Raw genomic sequence first — 24,099 nt, forward strand, 5'->3', positions numbered from 1 at the left:
TTTTTGTTTTGATCAGAACAATCTTTACTTTTCAAGCAGTCATTGCCACAAATTAATACATAAAGGTCAGTGGTGTATGTCTCTATTCTCACAATATGGTTGTTTACAGGGCTGGATAGACTGGTCCCTTCCTTTACTTTTACATAGGGCCAGTATCTATGTAAGGCTGGGTACCAGTCTAAGTACTGGAACAATCTACATGTATTTTAGTCTGGTTTACAATCAAAACTATAAAACACTCTAGGCATACATAAAAATTAAGACATTGGAAGCCAGTCTGTGTTTTTAGAATGGTATAAGTGGCCATTGTTACAAGGCTTAAATCAGAAGTCATTTATCCCCGTTTCTATGATGCAGTTATTTATATCAGTGATGAAATGCATATTTTCCCCAAGATGTCATGGTCACAGTCAACTTCAGCAGGTGGTTGCTCACAACAGAGCGTTTATATAATAAAATCAATCCATGCATTGTGAGTGTGGTCATAAATGACAGGTGGTTGCTCATAGCAGGTTTGTACTGTAAAATAATATTTCAGCTCATACACCAGCTAATAACAGATACAGTGCTTCCTCTATATAACATATCCACAAAAGTGATCCATGCTATAATTGAGACCATCTTATTTTGAGGCAATTTACGATAAAGATGTATCATAATAATGCTATTTAATGATGTAAATCCACATTAAAATTGCTTCTCATTAGATAAGAGCTGAAATTAAGTGAAGTAACATTAATAAATCAAAACTGACCTAATTTAACGAAACCATAACTCATTTAATAATGATTTGGATTTTTATTCTTTTCTGACATGCTGAAGTTAGACAATAGCTTTCAACAGCAACTACAATAAGCTTGCTGGTATCTCCATTAACATTGTCCCAGCTCCATCACTATGATCAACCTGTATTTGCTGAACAAAGTCTGCATCCAAAGATGAACCATGCTGGGACTCCACCATTTTGGATCTTCTAGATAGCTTGTATTATAAACGTGCATTTGTAAAACTTCCTTGATGCAAGGTTTAAACTATGATGAAATGCTTGTTACAAGATACAATGTGCCAATCAAATTTAGTTTAAAACTCATTCGTGTCAAGCTGAAAAACCAGATATGTAAACAGTTATGAAAAATTACACATTGCAAGAAGTGCTAGAATATTTCTACCGGCTTGACTTATTTCACAACAAGCACTTTAAAAATAAATGGCTGAATAAAATGTTATATTGTGCAGAGTACATTTCATATGTGTGACTTGAGTAGGGTTCTTGCTCATCGCCAGTTTCCAAGTGTGCATTCATACAACTTTTGCATGAATGACGTCTTGCACCCTTGGAGCATCTCTGCAGCACTGCCTACTAAACTGCAGAATCAGCCTGTGCACTGTTTCTGTTCTTTTTTGTGAAAATGCAGCAAACGACAGCATGTTCTCATTTAGTGGCAGTGTTTTTGTGCAGACAATAACAGCAGCCAATATGCTTATATGACTTCAGTTAATCGTACATAGTCACATCTTTTCTTGTGATCAGTCACGGGCTTGAAAATTCTGTGACTTCTGATACACGCTGTACTCAACATTCACTCTGCAATGGCCAACTTGTACTGTGATCAATCCAAATCCATAGTACAAGAAGAATGGTGATACAGTGATGGACTTTGGGGTGATGGACTACCGTTCATGGTATAAAAAGAATGGTGATATACTGACAGGCTTTAGGGTGAGAGACTACTATACATGGTATAAATAGGACAATTATATACTATGGGGTTTTACAGTGAAGGTCTTCTGTACCTGGTATAAAAAAAGATGGGGATTTACTGAAGGGTTTTATGGTGAGAGACAACAGTACTTGATATAAAAAGGATGGTTATATACCAAGGGACAGGTAAAGGAGAACTGTACTTACACTGATCATAGACCTTTGCTTTGTAAGTTCCTCCAAAACACTCAGACTCAAGACTAGTGTCATTCATCTCAAATTCCTCAACAATAGTGTCATTGAATCGGAACCACTTTCCCTTGTTTGGATTGTTCAACACTGTGCCACTAAAAAGATTATTGGTAAGTGATAAATTAAATATTAAAAATAAAAAGCAGTGATGGACAAACTAGAAGTATGTTCAAGTAACATTAATGCCCCACCATCATACCTGAAAACTGACAAAAACACAAAACTTAGCCTGATGAACATACAGACGCACAGACAGTCAAGGGGCATACATATGATTCTACCAGTGGTAGGCCCTCTAATGCACATACCATTTTAAAGCTGAATTCTCCTGCTCTTGAAAATTAAAGGACACTTTGCATTTTTATGTATTATATCCATACATTACAAAAAGTCAGAACCAGTCAAAGGTGGTCAGTGATGGCTTGTAATTCTCTGATTCAGAATTGGCCAACTGTTGGTGTAGGTGTGATAAAAATGAGACTGATCTGTGTGTTTTGAATTTTTTTGTCATGTTGAATTGTTATAGATTTTTAAGCCATTTTAAGAGGAAAATTTAATGGGAAACTCTTATGTTTTTTTTTTGTGTGGTCAATTTTTGTCCAAAAACTGAAATGTGTAATGCTAATAAACCATTGGCTAACAAATATATGTTAAGATAGTACATGGGGGAAGAAATGATATCTCCAAACATGATCACATTGGGAAATCTGGACTATGAAACTATTAAGAGCCTGTTAAATATGGAACTTAATAATCACAATGAATGTCATCAATATACACCAGGTTTTGAACTATTGAAAGACACTAAAAATGCCTGTGAATTTTATTTTTAAAAATATCTGCAGTGAAATATAAGTTATGCAACTCATCAATTTTCATTTACTTGACAATACCCTGACTTGTATTAAGTGAGCATTATTGTAACATTGCCATCAGCATCTCGTTCATGTTTATAATTTACTGTTTTATTATACTATGAAGATAATAATATCATGTCAAAAATCCCTGCCATATTAATTGGGAGACAACCCCCCTCCCCTCAAGGAAACAAGAAAGGCATACAAGTAAACAATGAGAGTGACTTTTTTTTCGCTTTATGAACTACAATGCAATTTCTCTTTTAAAAACCAACGAAAAGATGGAATGGGATATACTGTTTAAGAAGGGTGACTGAGGGAGGTAAAATATTAGTGGAAAACTGCATGTGAGATAATTACCACAAAGTTAGGAGACCTACAGTACATGCATCATGTTGTATGGAAAATTCACCTTCCCATGTTGGACCTTAATTCTTGACATGCCACTGTGTCCATCATGGACAGGACATAGTGACTGTCATGGATTTTCCATGTCATGGCTTGTAGTAGATGGATTAAGTTTTATTGCCACAGCAAGATCATTATGCCATTGTGGAACTTTCTTGTCAGCTCAGCTGTAGCACACGTGAAAATGTACAGTTGTACACGGTACTGTTTAATATTCAAAAACTCGCCCACTAAAATGCAATTACGTAATGTGTTTTGTCAGAGATGAAGATTTCTAAGCAAAGAATGCTGAAACTATATAGGTGTTTCACAAAATATATAAAGTTTAATTATAGTAATTTTAAAATGAGAGAGAGAGAGAGAGAGTATCTGCTTTTAAACAAACAAAAGGAACAAGAAATCACACATACATATATTAGCAGGCTTCATTCTGCCAGTGACTTTTAAACTGTTTGCATAACATAGTTTCCTTAAAATATTCCCACATGATGAAATAAACACAGCACAATCCAATATGCAACTAATGCAAGTCCAGCCTGTTCAGCACTTGCAACCCAAATATACATGTCCATACAACACATTTTCTCAGGAACTTGATGTGTTTCCTTTTACCATTAACCTACTGTTTTTACACAGGCTCTATGGATTGCTGGTTTGGTCATCTGATAAGCTTACATGTATTATTACAAAATGGACAGGCAAAAGTGATGAAAAAGTGTAATCACTTAAATAGTTTCAGTAGGAGATAAAATTCTATATATATTTTCAATCTACATGACAATTACTGTAGCTGCATTTAATTTCTCATGGACGTCCATCATATTATCATCTTTTGCAACTCAATGGAAATGCCTACTATTATGCAAACTTAGTTGTGAAATAGGTATATGTGGTAGATTACTGTATTTACTGTACAATTAATAGCCTCCATGTCTATTTTGTAAAGCTTACTAATCTAAGTGTAATTTCTTTTTGTTCATACCTATTTTTCCCCTTTGTAAAACTTCTACTCTATTATGCATAAGCAGAACACACATGATATCTATCAATAATGCTTTATCTATCACCCAAAATAGCTAAACCACTTGTTTGCCAAAGTTATAAAATCTCCAATTACAATGACCGTTATTAATGTGGCTTCTTATTTTTCACAGCTTTAAACAGGTATCGCTTGCAAAACTTAGTTTACTCCATACTGGATGTGGATGAGGTTTGGCTTCAAAGGTTGTAAATCCCTAACTTTTCCTGTTATCTTGAATCATATCTATTACTTCTAAGGTTGTAAATCCCTAACTTTTCCTGTTATCTTGAATCATATCTATTACTTCTAAGGTTGTAAATCCCTAACTTTTCCTGTTATCTTGAATTATATCTATTACTTCTAAGGTCATTGTGAATGTTATTGCAGTAATGCTCACTCATGTGACTTTCCGTCGTTTAAAATTCTGAGGCATTTAGTTTGTACATATTATTTATGACCAGATTTTACAACAGATGAGAAAATGAGAAGCAAACTACTAACAGGTTAACGATGCAGTTTATTATACAAATTTCTCCAGTACATCCATCATCTTTTGGCTACTATTATGCACTTGTTTTGGACTTTAATGGCGCTTTAACAATTTGAGTCATATCGCTATGTCTGCAGTGTGGCAGTTGATACTGATGTCTAGCACTGGGGCTTCATGCCACAGACAAGTAACATCTTGCCCCACCCAGTCACATTATCCTCACACCAGGCCAACCATGTAAAAAAACTAACCTCTTAAGCACCAAGTGAGGCAGCTGCTAGTACCATTTTATAAGTCTATGGTATGACTTGGCCAGGATTAGAACCCGTAACCTCCCACATCTTAGGTGGACGATATAACCATTTATGTCACTGGAGCAATGAACAATTATGCAAACTTTGTTGTGAAATGGGTATCTGAGGTTGCAGTTGTGAGGTTTAATGCCATTTTTCAGCACACGATAGGCTATACATGGCGGCCAGTATTAATGGTGGAGGAAGAACCTGGGAAAACACTCAGTACTTATTTCCTCTTGTGCTTGTAATGCTCTATTTCTAATGGTATACGAGAAAAATGCAAGTATTAAAAACATCAAGGAAGGATTTAATGCAAAAAGGGCTAAACTTATACTGGGGGAGGAGATTATGTCCTATCTTTCATTTTTTTTTTTGGGGGGGGGGAGATTTTGTCCTGGGGTATTTTGTCTGTGGGTGGATTTTGTATGTACCTGCTTTAACCTGTATGGTGTTAGGTATCAGCTGAATATATATCTATGTATGTCAATAATGCCTTCTAAATTGCCTGTAATGGATAAGCCATGTGTTTCCCAAGGCTATAAAATCTCTAATTGCACTTAATATGTGGCTTCATAATTTTCACGGCTTTAAACAGGTCTGTATGTGTGTGATTTGGAATTTTAACATAGCTTTAACAAGTTTTCAGTCCTATCGCTACAATGTCTGCAGTGTGGCAGTTTATAATGATGTCTAGCACTGGGGCATCATGCAGCAGTCATGTAGCATGATGTCCCACCCTGTCACATTATTCTGACACCAGGCTGACCAATCCTAACACTAACATCTTAATGCTGAGTGCCAAGCGAGGCAGCTGTTAAAACCATTTTTGTAAGTCTTTGGTATGACTCAGCCAGGGTTCAAACCCATGACATCCTGCAGCAGAGGCAAGCACTCTGACCACGAGGCCATCGGTGTGGTCAAGTAGGTGGTAACATTTTTCATACAATCACTTGGTTTATGACATGAACAGCAATTGAGAGCACATCCTTGAATACCGTGAGGACGAATTTGGAGCATTTAAAAATGATTACTAATATCTTCTTTGTCTCAAAGTGTTTTATTTTGTTACAGCAAGAAACATTTTCATTCAACAGTGCTTATTTTAAAATAATGAAGCATGACATTGACCAGTAGGTCACTTGTCATAATTTAAGCACTATTTGCTTATTATGCTAAGGAGTGGAGAGGCTAAGAGACAGAGAAAGAGGGGATAGGATATAGTTTGAAACAAATATACTTGTTCGGATTTCAGAAATGAAAGAGCAAAGTCTAGACATGCATCAAGGCCATTACACTCTTTTCAAAACTGAAGTTAAACACTAACTGTACATGATACTATGAGAACTTAACACCAAATGCATTTCTCTATCCAAATTTTTTTCACAAACTAATATCATTTTAACAGCATTTCCCTTTGCGCACATTTGTGTGTCAGAGATGCACACTGGAGATGGCTGATGCACACATTTTGTTGTTATGCATATTCTTGATGCAAAGGATCTGCATAATGCAATCAGGATTTATTCAATATTGAATGCTTAGAATGAGGGATGGCATCATGTACGCTTCGAGCATAGGCATTGATATGACGGAGTAACTTCCCCTAATCTTGCGAGCTCTCGTGTGATTTCCATCAGCTCAGCAACGTGTCATCCAGACAAACTAACCTTATTGCTTGTCTGACTAGAAAATGATCTCCAGATGAAAATGGCATGCACTCAGAATCAGTAGCCAAGAAAGTGAAAGAAGCAGTACACAGTGGAGTAACCATGAATCTAACTTTAATGAAGAAAGGAGAAAATAATTCCCTTGACTAGAATATGGCACATCCTTTGGAATTATGAGTGAAATTCTGATCGTGTGATTGTGAAGACTGCAAAAGTGAATAATCCTTTCATGACAGGGTTTAAGAATTTTCAAAAATCAGCTCTTGTTTGCCACAAGATATTTGGAGAACATATTATCATTGAAGGCATTCTTTCACAACAAAGAAATAAGTAAACTTGCATAGACAGATGTGCTATTTGGATTACAAAGTCAGGGGGTCACTGAAGATTTTGTTGGTTTGTAACTCTGCTGCAATAAGAGAAAGATTTAAGAATTTAAGTGTATCTTACTAATAAGAAGACGAATCATTAGCCTCTTTGATTTTTGGATAAATGCAGTTTTGGACAAAGCATAATAAAACCAATGAAAGTACACATTTTATGACAGGCAGTAAATTAACTGCCATTTGGTTAAAAAGATTTATTTGGGTTTTTGTATTGGCTTATATATGCGTTATGTAATGTGCTAGTTTATAATATTACTACAAAAAAATAGAGACTGTTAAAAGTACGACCATAAACTAAAAGGAAAATGAACTAATAAAATTAATCTATGAATAGAAAATGCATTTATTTCTTAAACGTGCATTTGCTTATTTGTATTTTTTAGAGAGAGATAGAGAGTATGTAGTGCAAGTTGAAATTTCCTATTTCAAGCTGACAAAAGTATGGGTCAGATGAAAATTTGTCAGTACATTGTTTACTCCCACATTTTTCATTTGACCACAAGTTCTGACACCAATTTTACACCCCTGGGAGATACACTGGTTCTAAGGTGTATAGTGCTGCAATATTTTCATTCAACAGTTAATGTACATTTTGAAACATCAAAGCATGACATTGAACAGTAGCTTGGACAAAGTAGGAACTGTTCTGACAAAATGATGTTGACTTGAGACAGGAAGCTGCAGTAGCAGGTGTAGCAACTGACTTCAAAGTAAGAATGTCACTTCTCAGCTAGTATGTGGTGATGCGTGTAGATTTGTGTAAAAAGTCAGGACAGAACGAAACTGTTTTTTAAAAACTGAAATCACTTTGTTCATGATATAAATGGCTACTGATAGATGCAACAGTCAATACAGTGTACACAATTCTGCTCATTAAAAAAAAATGTGCACTCTCTCATAAACAATGTTATAATCAACGATTAAGGGTAAAAGTACTGCAAAACCCTTTTGTAGCAAAGCTCATGTATCTTTTTTATTTTTATACACGATGAAACATTATTCCTGAAGAACAAATGTTAGAATGTGTTAAGATATGCATGTCATAATGTTCAAGTGTCCTTGATTATATATGTCTGATATAAAATAGTACGGTATTTGTTTGTAATCACTTTTCAAAATTTATAATAGTGCTTTCAATAATTTCTTTAAAAAAGGTCTTGGAAATAGTATGGAAATAAAAGACAAACTACGACAGATTAATTGATAATGCCACACAAAATGTTACCACTGCATAATTTGTACAGGTGAAGGTATGAAATTCAAACCTGCTTGGGTCAGGTCTACAGTGTCAGGGTTTTTCCCAACTGTTTGTTTCATGAGTTGACTTGCAGAGTGAATACAATGAATTGCAGAGGTGTGCAATAAAACCTACTATGGTTGCAATAAAATCTGTGACAGACATCCATTAAATTGAGTGAATTTTCACTAGTCTGGCTGGAAAATCCACCAGACTGAGTGGACTTCCACTACTCATAGTGGGCACTTAATCCCCTGCCTCTCTGTTAATGTCCATCAGACTAAGTGGGCAATCCATAAAACACAATGCATGTACTGTAACAATCTTAGTATACGATAATAAATATGTGCAATGAAACACTCCAAATGCAGATTAATACAATGAATAAATTGGATTTATGTTAAATAACTCATGTATAATTAAGGAAAATGTTTAATATTTTTTCTGAAATTGTTTAGTAAAAACCACAAGTTAAAGATTGTTATGTATGTATGTATGTATGTATGCATGTATGTATGTATGTATGTCTGTCTGTATGTATATATGTATGTACGTATGGTATGTATGTATGTGTGTGTGTGTATGTGTGTATGTATGTATGTATGTATGTATGTATGTATGTATGTGTGTGTGTGTGTGTGTGTGTATCTGTATGTGTGCATGTATGTATCTGTATGTAGTTTAATAGTACATTAGCACAATCATGGCTATACAGTAAAGAGAAAGTTCAAGTATGCAAAAAAAGCACAAAACAAAAACAAAGATAAATAAGGGTAAAATCCTAAAAATATAAATTGCAATTTGTTTTTCTATAAACTGCACCCTTTAAAAATTTCTCAGAGCTTTTCAGCTCAGACATGATAATGGGATGCATTCCACAGAGACTACTTCCATTGGTCAGATCTTACAACACTGGTGAGTATATTGGGCCAATTCCACATACACACAGTCACTGTGTGATATTTAGCCTTACTACTTAAAGATCTGAATTACACAACTTTTTTTAAACTTACCGTCTTTCTTTAATGAAAGAATAGTAATGTCCAGCATTGGCTTGACCACTATGAACCACAACACCAACAAGTTCATAGTTTATTGGCTTGTGGTCTGGATAAGAGGTGATGACTATATCAGGGGGCCTGCTGTCTCCTGCTGCTCCTGCATTACCTCCCACTCCTTTAGCTTGTTCATCCTCTGAGGATAAATCCTGTTCCATTGTACCATTCATATTTGCACTTTCACATCGAGCCATGCCCTCCGCTGTATATGGTTCCATGTCCAGTATCCAAGGAAACTAAAATGTAATACTGCTATATACATTTAATTTGCTTTGTTTTTTTGTCAGTTGTTTTTTTTTTATTTTTAAAACTTCATTATATGCTATGGGTAATGTGTGTGCATGTGCGTGTGTGTGTGTGTGTGATTCAGATTTTTAATGTTGCTTTAAAAAAAAAATTCAGCTATATCACTATGATTTCTAGAGTGTGGCAGTTTATAGTGAAAACTGGCAATGAAGCCTCATGCTGCAGACATGTAGCATCACGTTCCACCCAGTTACATTATCCTGACACCAGGCCAACCAGTCCTAACACTAACCTCGTAATGCTGAGCACCAAGTGGGGCAGCTGCTAGTACACTTTTTATAAGTCTTTGATATGACTTGGCTGTGGCTCGAACCTGTGACCTCCCATATCCTAGGCAGATGCTCAAATCACTTTAACCATGGGAGTGGTTGTTATGTAAAATTTGATCTTGTCTAAGATCAGTGACAGTTATATAAACAATATTTGATTAGAATTATTATCTTAAGACGAGTCAAACGTGTACATGATGTATGTCATATGCTTTATTGTCAAAGACCTAATTGTTTTAGAACAATGAATATTTGACCCTCATCTGAGTTTTCTTTCAGGTCTTAGTATTTTTAATATAAATCTTATTTACTAGAAAATTAGTCATTTGTGTGATAACATCTGAGCAAAATCAAGTATATTATTGTTGTGCACTAATTTGATTTTGGTGAAATTATTTAATTCAAAGTATTCTTCACTGGAAACACAAAGTGCTCAAAATTAATAATCCTGGACACAGAGACTTGGATTTATAGTGAAATTCAAATAAGGACATATTTTTGTATTGTACGATTGTGATCCAAGAAAAGACTGTTGACACATTGCCACAACAGAAGCCATTGCAGGCACACCAACACTTCCAGTGATGGATTTATTTTGGAATACCACTAAAATTTATTCAGAACTTTAATCATTAGGACTTCTAGGATTATAATAAATTATTTGTTGTATTTACAAAGCTTGTTGCTTCTCACTCTTTATATTACTTAAAGAGCATAAAGTAGTAAAAATACATACTTCTAACATAAAAACATCATGAATATATAATAATTACTCATTTATCAAAATCAATAAATTACTTTGATGATGGTGGAAATATTGTTTCAAGCTTCATGTTGAAACAGAATAGTATATTGAAACTTTGAACCAATCTGAAAATTTCTGAGCATTATTTATAATTGCTACATGTATCACTGTCTGAATTAGCTTTGGTTTCACCATCATGATGGAACCATTTCTTTCTAAGCATGATAAAACCTAAATGGAATCTTAAGGAATGGAGGGTATCTTTCAACATATATTTTCTATGCAATAACTTTATTTCAGTGCTGTAAAAAGATCTTGTGGAAAAAATGTAAAATTACTGAGAGTCAATTTACTGAGTGAAGTTTGAAACAATTTCATGTTCAGGATACACATCTACAAGTTAAGGGCTGGCTAATTAGCAAAATCTTATAGAGATTATATTGAAATGGTGGTCTTATTTATTCATTATAATGGTGCTTCAGCCAATCAAGGGCCTCAACTAGTATCATGTAACAAAAGAGTCTTGGGTGTGTGAGAAAGCTTGCTAGTAGCTTCTTGTGCATCTGTTGTTCTTCCCGGTACTTTTTTTGGGGTTCTTCCTCAACTAGATATACTGGCCACCATGTATATGCTGAAAAATCATGTTAAACAATAAACAACAACTGAGAGTTTCAGTTCAGTGCAGCTTAAGTGATTATAAAATTGTGTCTATCACAATGTAGAAATTTATCCATTTGGGTTCAATGTATCATTTCACATTATCTTCAACCATAGACCAACATAAAGTTATATTTATAGACATAAGGTGGGGAGTATAAGTCATTAGAATAGTATGTTATTTATTGGATTTAATGGCATTTCAGCACATTACTGGCCATAAAGTGCCAAATAATAGTTAAGTTCTAAAAAAAAATGCAAAGATAAGAGATTAATAGAAGAAATTTTAGGATGATAAAATCCTCACAAATAAATGTATACACAGCCAGCAAGAGAAAAGGTCAAGATCTTAAAAGATAAAAGAAAAGAAAAATAAATCCTTAAAATAAACAGTCAAAATATGTTATATAAACCATATTTGTCAAAAAGATTTTCTCAGCTGGTATGTCTAAATAAAGACCCTTTAAACCACTAAATAAAGACCCTTTTACTCAGTTGAGGGAACATAAAAAAAATGTCTCACCTGGTGTAAGTCAATACATTTTACAAGAATGTAATCCCCTGTCAGTGAATCATGGTAGGGTATGCAATCTGGTCAAGGTTCTCACTTCAGAAGGTATGAACAAGTCATGTAAGTGTGTCCTATACAAGCTAAACACATCATGAGTCAGGTGTGTCCAATACAAGCTATACACATCATGAGTCAGATAAGTGTGTCCTATACAAGCTATATACATCATGAGTCAGGTATGTGTGTCTAATTCAAGCTATACACATCATGAGTCAGGTATGTGTCCTATACAAGCTATACATATCACGAGTCAGGTATGTATGTCCTATACAAGGTAAACACATCACGAGTCAGGTATGTATGTCCTATACAAGGTATACACATCATGAGTCAGGTATGTATGTCTTTTACAAGCTATACACATCATGAGTCTGGTATGTATGTCTTCAACAAGCTATACACATCACGAGTCAGGAATGTATCTCTTCTACAAGCTATACACACCATGAGTAAGGTATGTATGTCTTCAACAAGCTATACACATCACGAGTCAGGAATGTATCTCTTCTACAAGCTATACACATCATGAGTCAGGCATGTATGTCTTCAACAAGCTATACACATCATGAGTAAGGTATGTATGTCTTCAACAAGCTATACACACCATGAGTCAGGCATGTATGTCTTTTACAAGGTATACACATCATGAGTCAGGTATGTATGTCTTCTACAAGCTATACACACCATGAGTCAGGCATGTATGTCTTTTACAAGGTATACACATCATGAGTCAGGTATGTATGTCTTCTACAAGCTATACACACCATGAGTCAGGCATGTATGTCTTTTACAAGGTATACACATCATGAGTCAGGTATGTATGTCCTATACAAGCTATACACACCATGAGTCAGGCATGTATGTCTTTTACAAGGTATACACATCATGAGTCAGGTATGTATGTCTTCTACAAGCTATACACATCATGAGTAAGGTATGTATGTCTTCAACAAGCTATACACATCATGGGTCAGATATATATGTCTTTTACAAGCTATACATATCACTAGTCAGGTATGAGTGTCCAACACAAGCTCAGCAAAATATCACCTCTTGTTTTTTATGTGGATTGCCACTCTCCATTGATGGGTGGTTGGTGTTACGAAGGCTGTTCTGGAGGTTTCATGCCACATATTTTGTCAAGTATATAGAAAATGCTAATTTACACAATGTGCAAGGCAGTCATAGGTGTTTTACCTGCTCTTTCATTACCCTTAATATCTTCTGTAACAAGACATCAAACATTACAAAATGCTTGTTCCAGACTATCAGTAAATCATGTTTCTCTAAGATCATGAATATAAATGGGTTGTCATGGTTAAAGTATTGCAAATCTTTCATGTGGAATGGAAATCCAAAATGATGGTGAAATTTCTTGTTTGAGAGGTTTCCATGTCGTTCAAAGATTTCAGTATGGCTATAATTTTATGTGGTAAGAACAGAGACTTTTTATGTCAATATGTCCCATTCTGTAATAGCATTAAAACTGTCAAAGGGTACCCAGGTACTCGCCCATTCATAATTACATTGGTAATAATATCATACATGCCAACCCCTGGCGAGGAGAAAGTGTAATCCAAGTGGATAAAAAGAGTAATCCAAGCAGAAAAACAGTAATCCACATATAACATGATTAAAATTCAATGAGCATATGTACAAAACTATTTATTTACTGCTTCAAGTTTTCGTATATAACACTTTGAGCTTTAAAAAGCAACAGACTCTCATACTGCATTTCAAACAGTTTGTACCAGCTGTCTCATAGTCTCTATGAATGTTCTGCGCATCAGTGGAGCACTAAGTGCCGAGTTACAGAGCCTGGATCTGAATTCAGTTTTACTTTTGTAAACAATACTGAATAATCTCTCACAGTCAGCATTAGAATGGTAAAGAACCAATATTCCTTTCATAATCTGACAAAGAGGAAATGTATAACTTCCAGTTATTGGGTCTTTTAGCTGGGAAATAAGATGAAAAAAATCAAATCTGTCCACGTTAAATACATTGTCAGGTAGAATGCCAACTTGATACTTCAGGAGTTCTTCTAATTTATCAGCAGCCTTTCATGTAGCATGGTGCATCGTATGACAGAGACGACCTGATATGAACCATGATGCTGACATTTTTGAAAATACAGAATGCAACTCCTTTATGAATTCCAGTCATCACTGATGCAGTATCAGCTGAAAACCCCATACAGTTCTGCCAACTTATATTTATTCAAAGCATTATCAGGCAAATAGACAAATGTTTTCTCCAGTGGAATCTACTGTTAATTATGGTAATGAAAGAAGAGCACTCTGACCTTGCCCTTTTCGTTGTCGAGGTCTCTTACACAGACTGGCTACGATGTTTTGTCATAATCACTACTCCTGTCTGTTGCAATACTAAACATCCCAATTTTCATGGCTTTTGCAATTTTAAGCGAAGTATCTTCTGCTAAACACCTAACAATAGGTTGCACATGCCTGTTCCCACATATTGAGGCACAAACTTGAGATATATAGTAATGATCTAAAATAGATGCATGAAAACAATACATAACTTTCAAAAACCCTAAGACACCACCTAAACAATACTGATTTTGGCACCATTGCAAATGCTACATGTATCTCACCATTTACAGGTGGGACAGTGAATTCTGCTTAAAACACATCCTGCAAAATAACTTACCTTGAAATAATCATCAAACTTAAGGGCTCTATTAGCTTCCCAGTCATACCCAAACCTCTTCAACTGAATGCACAAGTGTGGTGGTATGGTTTTGATGCACATTCTTTTGATGGTGTTCCTCTGAAGGAAAAAACAAAGTGACAGCAAACACTAATTTCTACTATTATAATAACTGTGTGAAACCACACACTTATTAATCAAAATTCATTACTATTGCATACTCATGTACCAAAACTATTATAAACTGATATGTATTTGACCACTTTTAGCTCAACCAATTAAAATAATTGAAATCTGAAAAGTACAGCTATCATATTCACTGCACCTCTGCAGTCCTGGGTTTCATCATTATTTCTGACATGTGCAGGGGGTATGTTATTGTTCATCCAAGGTCAGGGATTTCGTCCGCTTTTAAGACCACATCCACCCACATCTAAGTGGATTTTGTCCACTTTTAAGACCACATCCACCCACATCTAAGTGGATTTCATCCACTTTTAAGACCACATCCACCCAAATCTAAGTCATCAAGAGCATGGCCCATAAATTTTAAGATCTTCTGTAACTGACATAAAATAAAGTTTTAACTTAAAACAAGGTATTTACTTGTATACACAACTCCCCTCACCAACTTAAAATAAGTGACAATATAAATACAGTTATGGAAAAATATACAAATGTTACTCAAGCATAAAAATTGGGACACCATATAGTTTTGGTATAGTTGTGTTACTTTCTCTGACCTGGATCCACAAAATCAATTTTCATGAGTGGCCCATGATACTAAAGATGTAATGAACCAAAAGCTGAAAATACAAAAGGCAGTCAGGCCACAGTGAACTTCCGTTGATATGTTTTAAGTACTTTCCTTATAGGGTATCCACATATTTTATGAGAGTGGATGACATTAAGTCCAAGATATTGACAGTGTAACATACTGATAGCTAACAAATAATAAAGTCACTTTAGTAAGGAACTTAAATCACAGGTACTGAATTTTGGGAATTGTCGAGTAACTCTACTTAAATTTCATAAATGTTTGTGGCATAGGGTCCAAGATATTACGCATTTAAGAACAAATAGATCACAGCACAAAAGTCACTAAAGTGTGAATGGTCACAGTCACCTAATTTTGATATGGTGTGATTGTGAGTGTAGGTGAAATGGGTTCCAAGATATTAAATGTGTAACAGCAAATACAAAGTCAATCCAAAATCAACACTGAGTCACACTGACCCAGCTATGGAATGGTTGAATTACTAATGCTCTTTCTGTAATGTATCCACATACAAAAGTTTATAGGCACAGTAGTTTAAGATATGGTGGGTATAATAAATGAACATCTGAAAAGACAAAAGTCACTCACTCATGAAAACTAGGCCAGTGACCTAGTTTGTGTATATGTGAGTTAATCTCCCTGAGAGTCATTTACATTAATATTCATGCAAGTGAAATAAGGTCCAAGATACTGACAATTAACAGAAGACTGAAAAAATATTGGAAACTCGAGGAAGTAATTGGTTCACATTGACCTAGTTGTGTTACTCTTTGTCTTCATGGGTGTATTTGAAATCATTCAAGATAATGAGGGTGTAACAAATTGAGCACTGAAATATAAAAGTTCTTCAAACTTGAATTTGGGTCACAGTGACCTAGTTTATGTATGGTTAAGTTACTTTTGTTCAGATGTATGAATGTAAAATATTTCAAGAGTGTAGGTGAAACAGGGTTAAACAAAAATTTGGTTACAGTAACCTAGTATTGCTATGGTTGAATTCCTGTCTTTGAGATGCATCCATGTATTCATAGTGTAGGTGAATAGGCTCCAAGATACTGAGGGTGGAACGAATGATGAATATACAAAAGTCATTCAGTGTGAACTTGGGTCACAGTGAGCTAGTGTTGCTATGGTTGCATTACTTTTGTCAAGATGTATCAATATACCAATTTTTAATACAGTCCAAAATACTAATGGAGTAGCAAATGAACAGCTGAAACTATTAAAGTCACTCAAATATTGCATATTTAGTCACAGTGACCTCATTCTGGTATGACTGATTTACTCTTGGATGCATCCACATACCAAAGTGCAAGTGAAAATAAGTCTCAAATCTTAAGGGTATAATGAACAAATGAACAAACACAAACAAATGGGCAAACTGTTATATCCCTTTCCATCTTTGTTGGTAAGGGAATTACAAGTAATTTCATTAAAAAAAATTCCTTTGCTAAATTGTCATTTGTATTGGATACAATGTCTTAAAAAAAAAAATGGCTGAAGACCATGATTTTGTGTTGTAATGAGACTGCATTAAAAATGTCAGTACCTTTTCCTCACATTTCTCACAGTAATATGCATTATCTCCCTCAAGTAACTCTCCCTTTACAAACTGATCCAGAGAATCTTGCAATGTGGCATTCTTCACTGTCAAGTTCAAGGCAAGGAATGCTTCCTCTCTTTCATACCTTGAACAGAACAAAACAGATAATCAATTTCACTGCATGCAAAAACAAGGAATGTGTCCATACAATATAGTGAACTGAAGACTGCTTGCTTCATGTCAAACAAGTTTCTTAAACTTTTGTCATCAAATGTAAGCAAGAGGTCCAAGTGGGTCTTGCTTCTGCTCATGTGGCTTCACTAAGCAGGCTTATGTAGTGTTGTAAGAACACATGCTATATAAACTATCTCCCACACTTTATATCATGTCAGCTTCAAGAGTGGTAACAAGCTCTACCCAATCAGATGCAACATCATCTTATCAACATTAACTAGCAAGTTGGACTGATGTTGCAAATCTGGCTATTTAATTCCAAGTGGGACTGATATTGCAAATCTGGCTTATTTAATTCAAAGTAGGACTGATTTTGAAAATCTGGCTTACTTAATTCAAAGTGGGACTGACATTGCAAATCTGGCTTATTTAATTCAAAGTAGGACTGATTTTGAAAATCTGGCTTATTTAATTCAAAGTGGGACTGATACTGCAAATCTGGCTTATTTAATTCAAAGTGGGACTGATATTGTAAATCTGGCTTATTTAATTCCAAGTAGGACTGATTTTGAAAATCTGGCTTATTTAATTCAAAGTGGGACTGATTTTGAAAATTTGGCTTATTTAATTCAAAGTGGGACTGATACTGTAAATCTGGCTTATTTAATTCAAAGTGGGACTGATATTGCAAATATGGCTTATTTAATTCAAAGTAGGACTGATTTTGAAAATCTGGCTTATTTAATTCAAAGTGGGACTGATACTGCAAATATGGCTTATTTAATTCAAAGTAGGACTGATTTTGAAAATCTGGCTTATTTAATTCAAAGTGGCACTGATAATACAAATCTGGCTTATTTAATTCAAAGTGGGACTGATATTGCAAATCTGGCTTACTTAATTCAAAGTGGGACTGATATTGCAAATCTGGCTTATTTAATTCAAAGTGGGACTGATATTGCAAATCTGGCTTATTTAATTCAAAGTGGGAAAGATATTGCAAATCTGGCTTATTTAATTCCAAGTAAACCATTTCCCTAACAAGACTTACGTATTACTGTAAGAATATAGCCTATGTAAATTATCTCCCAAACTTTATATCATGCTGAACTATATTACTATATACTGACAAAAACTATTTATTGAGATAAAGGCATAATTAATATGATCTTGAAGATAAACCCAACAGAACAAAAATATGGCTTTAAGTAACAAGCTCTAGCCAACCAGAAGCACAATTACGTTATTAACACATGCTAAATGAGCTTTCTTTTGAAACTGCCCTAGATCGTGATGATATAAGCCCATATTTGATAAAAAATACTGGATCCGAGGTTTGGATCCCAATGTGGTAGTAAATCCAGCCATTCACATGCATGATCACATCATAAATATGCATGGATCTTACAAATTATTATGAGACAACCTGCATGATCTATGGATTGTTGGGGCAATTTTGGTAATTTATTAACTTGGGATTTTTGAGATTATTCTCCTACTCCTATGGTATTATAAATGGGAAATGTATTTGAACAAGATATACTGAATCATGGTAAACAAAAATGTCAAATTTTCTTTTATTTATGGCAAATAAATGAAATAAATTTTTAAAAATATGACTGAAAAAGCATTAAAGTTTGTAAGTGTATGAATTTTTAGCTTGCACTAATTTTCTTAATGTTTCCTGTGTTTTGCTTATGTTAAAAGAACGACAGTAAATATCCACACATCAGACTTGACCGTTGGACCAATCCTTTAATTATGCATACCTGGTCAACAGCGTCTTATTGGTCCCGAAGCAAAGAGTCAGAAACTATATTTTCAGACTGTGTAGTGCCAGAGAAACAAAGAGAAATACCCAAATTTTATCGAAATCACTGATGTAACAGTCATTTTTCCACCACCTAACATGGTAAGGTCTCAAAAATTCTAATAATTTGATGTAGCTGTGACGTTTAAGACAACAGCTGCAAAGTTACTAAGCAGGCACAGATAGCAAGCAAGTTTCACCGCCCTATCTCAAAGGGCATTGGTGGAAAAGCACAGAAAAAGGGTAAAAATATTCATCAGTGACCTTGACCATGAAGATAATCTGTACTCCCTGATATAAAATATAAAATTTGATATAAAAGATGTAATTAGTATGATAATGCAGGTCTGCTTTTAACTGAATGTAACATCTGCATGCCCTGGCAGCATCTCTGATGCATCAGTTCATAAATGTATATACTACAGTATCAGTGAAACAATTCTGAATGCATAATCTTAACGCTGATTCTCATGCAGCCACCACCAATGCCATCAGTCATATGATACCAATGTTTTGCCCATGGTCCATGGCTTTCCCAACTGGCAGTGAATTACGGGAAAAAATACCCACCAGTGGGCTTAAACAACATCATCTCACAATTCTTTTCTATACTTCATCAATTAACTCTACCTCAGACATATTTATCAATTAACTGCATTATATTATAGTAATACATTCAGTCAATGCTATCGGTTTTTGTACAGAATATACAAATTGAGAACTGTAAAAGACATTAATACATGTAGCATGTGTCTTACCTGTGTGGGCATTCCTTGCAGATCTTCTGATCAGAAAAAATACCCTGAAACATTTTCTTAAAAATTTCTTCTTTCCCTTTGTTCTGTAATACAAATGAAATGGATAAATAGACAGTGTAAAATGTATTTACAACTATCAATCAATTATTGCTTATGAGTAATCTTGGTGGATCACTGGCCAGTAATAGGATAAGTCATCTGACAGTCTCTAAATCTCTACCATTTATTTGTCTGAGTACTAAATGATGGAAATCTGATTATGACTGGAGGTAATTTTCACTGCCACAACGGATTAGTGACTGCTGGGTTTTACTGATCTACTGGCAACATCATTAACCATGAGATAGCACATCAGCGTTAATTAAGGTGAACATTTTCATAGAAATCACAGGAAAAATTGTAACAGTAAACAACTCTGCTTTTAATATGGAATTCAGGGTGGGAAAGCATTACTTATACCTCATATTGCACTGTCAGGTTGCATGAATGAACCCATATACCTGCTCTTCTTTCAAAAACTACTTTAAATATTACTTGCACATGTGTGTTGTAGCTGTAAAAATAAAATGAACAGTTCTGAATTTTCACAAGTTACCATTCAAAAAGCAAATGAATCGGATGTTCTTACAGTGTGAAATGACTCCTTATATATTTGCCTTTAAAATATCACTTATAATTCTCTTGTGAAATAAACGGTACTAAAAGTAGAAACGTGTTCATGCAGCATGCATGCCCAACCATAGTGTTTTAAAACTGACCTAAATTTAAAGTTTAACCAGATGGGTGGACAGAGTTAACATTGACAGGCATAAAAAAATGCAGCCTAGAAATGTATTCATGGACACATAACCAAAGTTTCTGAAAACTTGTCTAAAATCCAAAATTTAACCAGATGGGTGAACAAAAGTTATGTTGTGAAGCATGGAAAAAATAAAAATGTGTTCATGGAACATGGATGCCCCACCACAATGCCTGAAATGACCTTAATGCAAAACTTGACCAGGATGGGACAAACAGATTGACATACAAACAGACTGTTAGACAGACAAGGGCAACATTATTATGCCCCTACAAATTTCATGGTGGGGCATACAATTCCACACAATGCTATATCCCATCTAGCCTGTCAATGTATGATCTATAAGCCCTGAGTAGTCATTAGAAAATTAAAAGTAGGTGACTGTGACCTTCTTTGAAGGGTGTGAATGATAGTCCCCAACATGAATATAGCCATTTGATCTGCTGACTAGTGTGAAAAGGGGCTTTTGACCTACTGACCTCTTGGGTCCACTTTCACCCATCCTTGCCTCTACCCCCATGACACATTAAGCCTCTATGTGACTGCTGCACATTAAGCTTGCCTGTGGGAGTGTTTGCACGCCCACCCACGTGACATTAGTGATCCAGTTATGGGGTCTCAATTCTTGTCCAGATGTCAGTGTCCCGAGAGCTCCAGTGGGGATAAAACAGCAGCCTTTCACACTACTCTGTTGTGACTGTATACAGTAAAAACCCGCAGAGGAATGTACTACTTCAGGTAAGCATATGGTAGTATCAATATATACACACAGCTAATGTGTTTTTGATCAATAAGCAGTTGTCTGTGTGAAGATTATTTGGTTTTCTCTGTCTGTACTGAGACTATGAGCCAGGGCAATGAATGAATATACTGTGTTTCAATCAATCGTGCCTACAGAGAGGCTTGTATTGATTTTTCTTTACTGTAATACTACACAGTTTCTATAGCATGTCTTGATTTTGTACTGACAAAGAGAGACATATATTAGTTAAGTTGTGAATATTGTATTAAAAAATGCTATCAGTAGCTTATATACCAATGTTAAAAAGTAGCAAAGCTATTTATTTACAAACTATACTGAAGGAATTTATGGTAGTTTCAAACTGTGGCATAAAACTGCCAAATGATTAGAATATAAAAAATATGACAAAATGCGATCCCTGTATCATCTCAATGCATCATATGGGTTTATCAAAGAAGCACAAAAGATGTAGAACACAGTCTCCAAAATAAATCTTGAAGACATTGATGAGTTACCTTTGAATTGGAAGTACATAAATTGGGGCAGATTTTTTGAGGCAAATGAAACTAAAAAGAATCTTCAGAATATTGTGCATGATAGAGTATACCCTAAAAGAAACGGAACTCACTCTGAATCAAGTGAACATTTTGATGAGGTTAGTGACAAAGATGTTCAAGAGCTGGCTAATTAAACAAATGCTTTTGGGCCATAAGTATAAGAATGCTAAAAATACAGGGAGTGGAAATACCAAAGACCAAGATTTATGCCAAAATACTATAAAGGAATAGTAGTCAAGCCACCCACCCGAGAAAAGAAATTTTTGTATGAAGTAATATACAACGTTACTGAGTTGCAGCAGTGTGAGCACCAAGAACAATTTGCAGGAGCTGTTGCTAAAAGCAATGAAGCAAAATATCTCCAAGATATTTAAATGCATTCCAGAAAATTTTATGTTAATGTATACCAGTACATAGACTTTTATACATCCTGAGTTGGTATAATACTCAGTGATGGGTCATTTGAGCTTGTCTGGTCTGGAATCAAGATGGGTACAATTTTATCTGACTTCTGATAACAAACAATGAGGTACTTTATTTGAGAATACTAGTCTAAAAACTTTGATTTACCATATATTGTGATATTATGATGTTTTCTATCTGCCCTGCCTTAACAACATTGCAGCAGAGGAGACAGTAAGGGGGTGACAGACACATCTGCACTCTGAGCAAGGTTGTTTCAAATAGATACACTTGTGCATATGTATAGGAAGCTCCATGGCATTGGGATGCAACAAGTGCAAAGCTGTATGCTTCTTTTTAAATATGAACTCTGTGGCAGTACATGTCATTATCAGTAGTTTAAGATACACACATAAATATTATGTGATGGTCTAGGGATCTGACCCTGCCTTAAATCTGGCATCGGAGTTAAATCATGTAATCAACTTTATCAGCCTTGTGGATCTGTTCATGAGTACTATAAAGGGCACAGAAACAAATCAAAACTACAAACACCTGTGGCTGCCCATGCACAAACAGATATACAAACAAAACACAATAAAACAGAAACAGATGAAATAATCACTAGGAATAAAGTGATTGCAGTTTCTGATCCTGACAAAATAACATGTTAAAAAAAGCCACTGACAAAATTTCCAATTTAGAAAAGCCACTTTACCCTTCCCTTAGTATAAGCATGCCTACTGTGCCACAGCTAAAACAGCTTGCATGGCAGCATGGAATATACATACTAAGTCGTATGAGAAAAGCAGAACCATATTTGTAACTGAATCAATAGCTATCACCACCACCAGTTACCACTGCCACTGCAGCAGCAACAATAACAGCAACAATCACCAACAAAAAAACAACAGTAAAATAACTAAAACAATTTGCTCATAAGCAAACTATCCAAACACCCAGAGGTGTGAGAAAAGCTGACATCCTTGCAGCAGCAGATGAATATGAACAATACCATCATCATCTTGCCTTTGCTTTTGCTACTGAAGCAGCTGAGTATGTTCCTGCAAAATCCCAACAATCATAAGTACCAGAATTCAAATTTGAAAAGCATAGTGGCAAGTTGGAAAATCGTGTGGAAATTATTTCGCCCACATACAAAAGCAAAGATGCTCAGCAGCTATTGATAAATATGATTCATGGAATCATAACGATGTTACAAAACTTTGGTCTCACAGGGGTCAAAGCAGACATTGTTCGTTAGTGCCCACAGTTATGCCACATAGTACTGACAAGGACTGATTTAAAACTACTGCATCGTGTATTCACAGTGGTGCCCACATAATCCTGAAGTACAAGGACCTCAGCACTATCATTGATGAAATTGGCAGAGGCACTGAAAAATGCCAAAAACATGAGAAATATACCAATGCAGGATTGGGATGGACTCTTGACAGACGTTAGCAAGTCGAGGTTCATCTCTCACTGTATCAGCCGTTTCATGGATCCAGTTACATACCAACACCAGATTGGGTACCACTTAGGTCAGTTATAAATGTAAAAAACGTTGATAATCATCATTATGAATGGGCAATTTTCTCAGTGCTATATCTATCTAGTGATCACCAAGACGTGCCTCAAAAATATCAGCAACACTTGGGTGAACTCAACTTTGATGATAAATAATTTCCTGTGCAGGTTACCAAAGGCACACTGGACAAATCTGAAACACTTAACCCAGGTATCGCTGTTAATATGTTCAGTTATGACAATGGCTTTTATCCACTGGCATTATCCCCTATGGACAGAATGGTCCAAATCTCAAATTGATTTGTTGTTACTGAGTGAAATAAAGAAAATCAGAATCAATACTGAACTACATATGGATAAAGAATCTTGCTGTGTGCTTAACCAGCACAGCAAATACAAGTGTAAAAAATA

At 35.2% G+C, this 24,099-nt stretch overlaps 1 protein-coding gene across 5 annotated transcripts in view; it reads right to left on the bottom strand.

The window, feature by feature from the left end:
- Nucleotides 1–24,099, bottom strand: part of LOC149806871 (ubiquitin carboxyl-terminal hydrolase 24-like) — a 311,591-nt gene that overhangs the window by 81,214 nt on the left and 206,278 nt on the right. For all 5 annotated transcript variants that reach the window (XM_089959015.1, XM_089959005.1, XM_089958996.1 and 2 more), the window contains exons 41-45: nucleotides 19,659–19,741; nucleotides 16,923–17,061; nucleotides 14,596–14,715; nucleotides 9,330–9,610; nucleotides 1,910–2,049 (exon numbers count right to left, since the gene is read on the bottom strand). In XM_089959015.1, coding sequence (XP_089815141.1) covers nucleotides 1,910–2,049; nucleotides 9,330–9,610; nucleotides 14,596–14,715; nucleotides 16,923–17,061; nucleotides 19,659–19,741 — 763 coding nt within the window. The remainder of the gene's footprint in view (nucleotides 1–1,909; nucleotides 2,050–9,329; nucleotides 9,611–14,595; nucleotides 14,716–16,922; nucleotides 17,062–19,658; nucleotides 19,742–24,099) is intronic.

Source organism: Sinohyriopsis cumingii, chromosome 1 (assembly GCF_028554795.1).
Source record: "Sinohyriopsis cumingii isolate HCF-2022 chromosome 1, ASM2855479v2, whole genome shotgun sequence".
NCBI lineage: Eukaryota > Metazoa > Mollusca > Bivalvia > Unionida > Unionidae > Sinohyriopsis > Sinohyriopsis cumingii.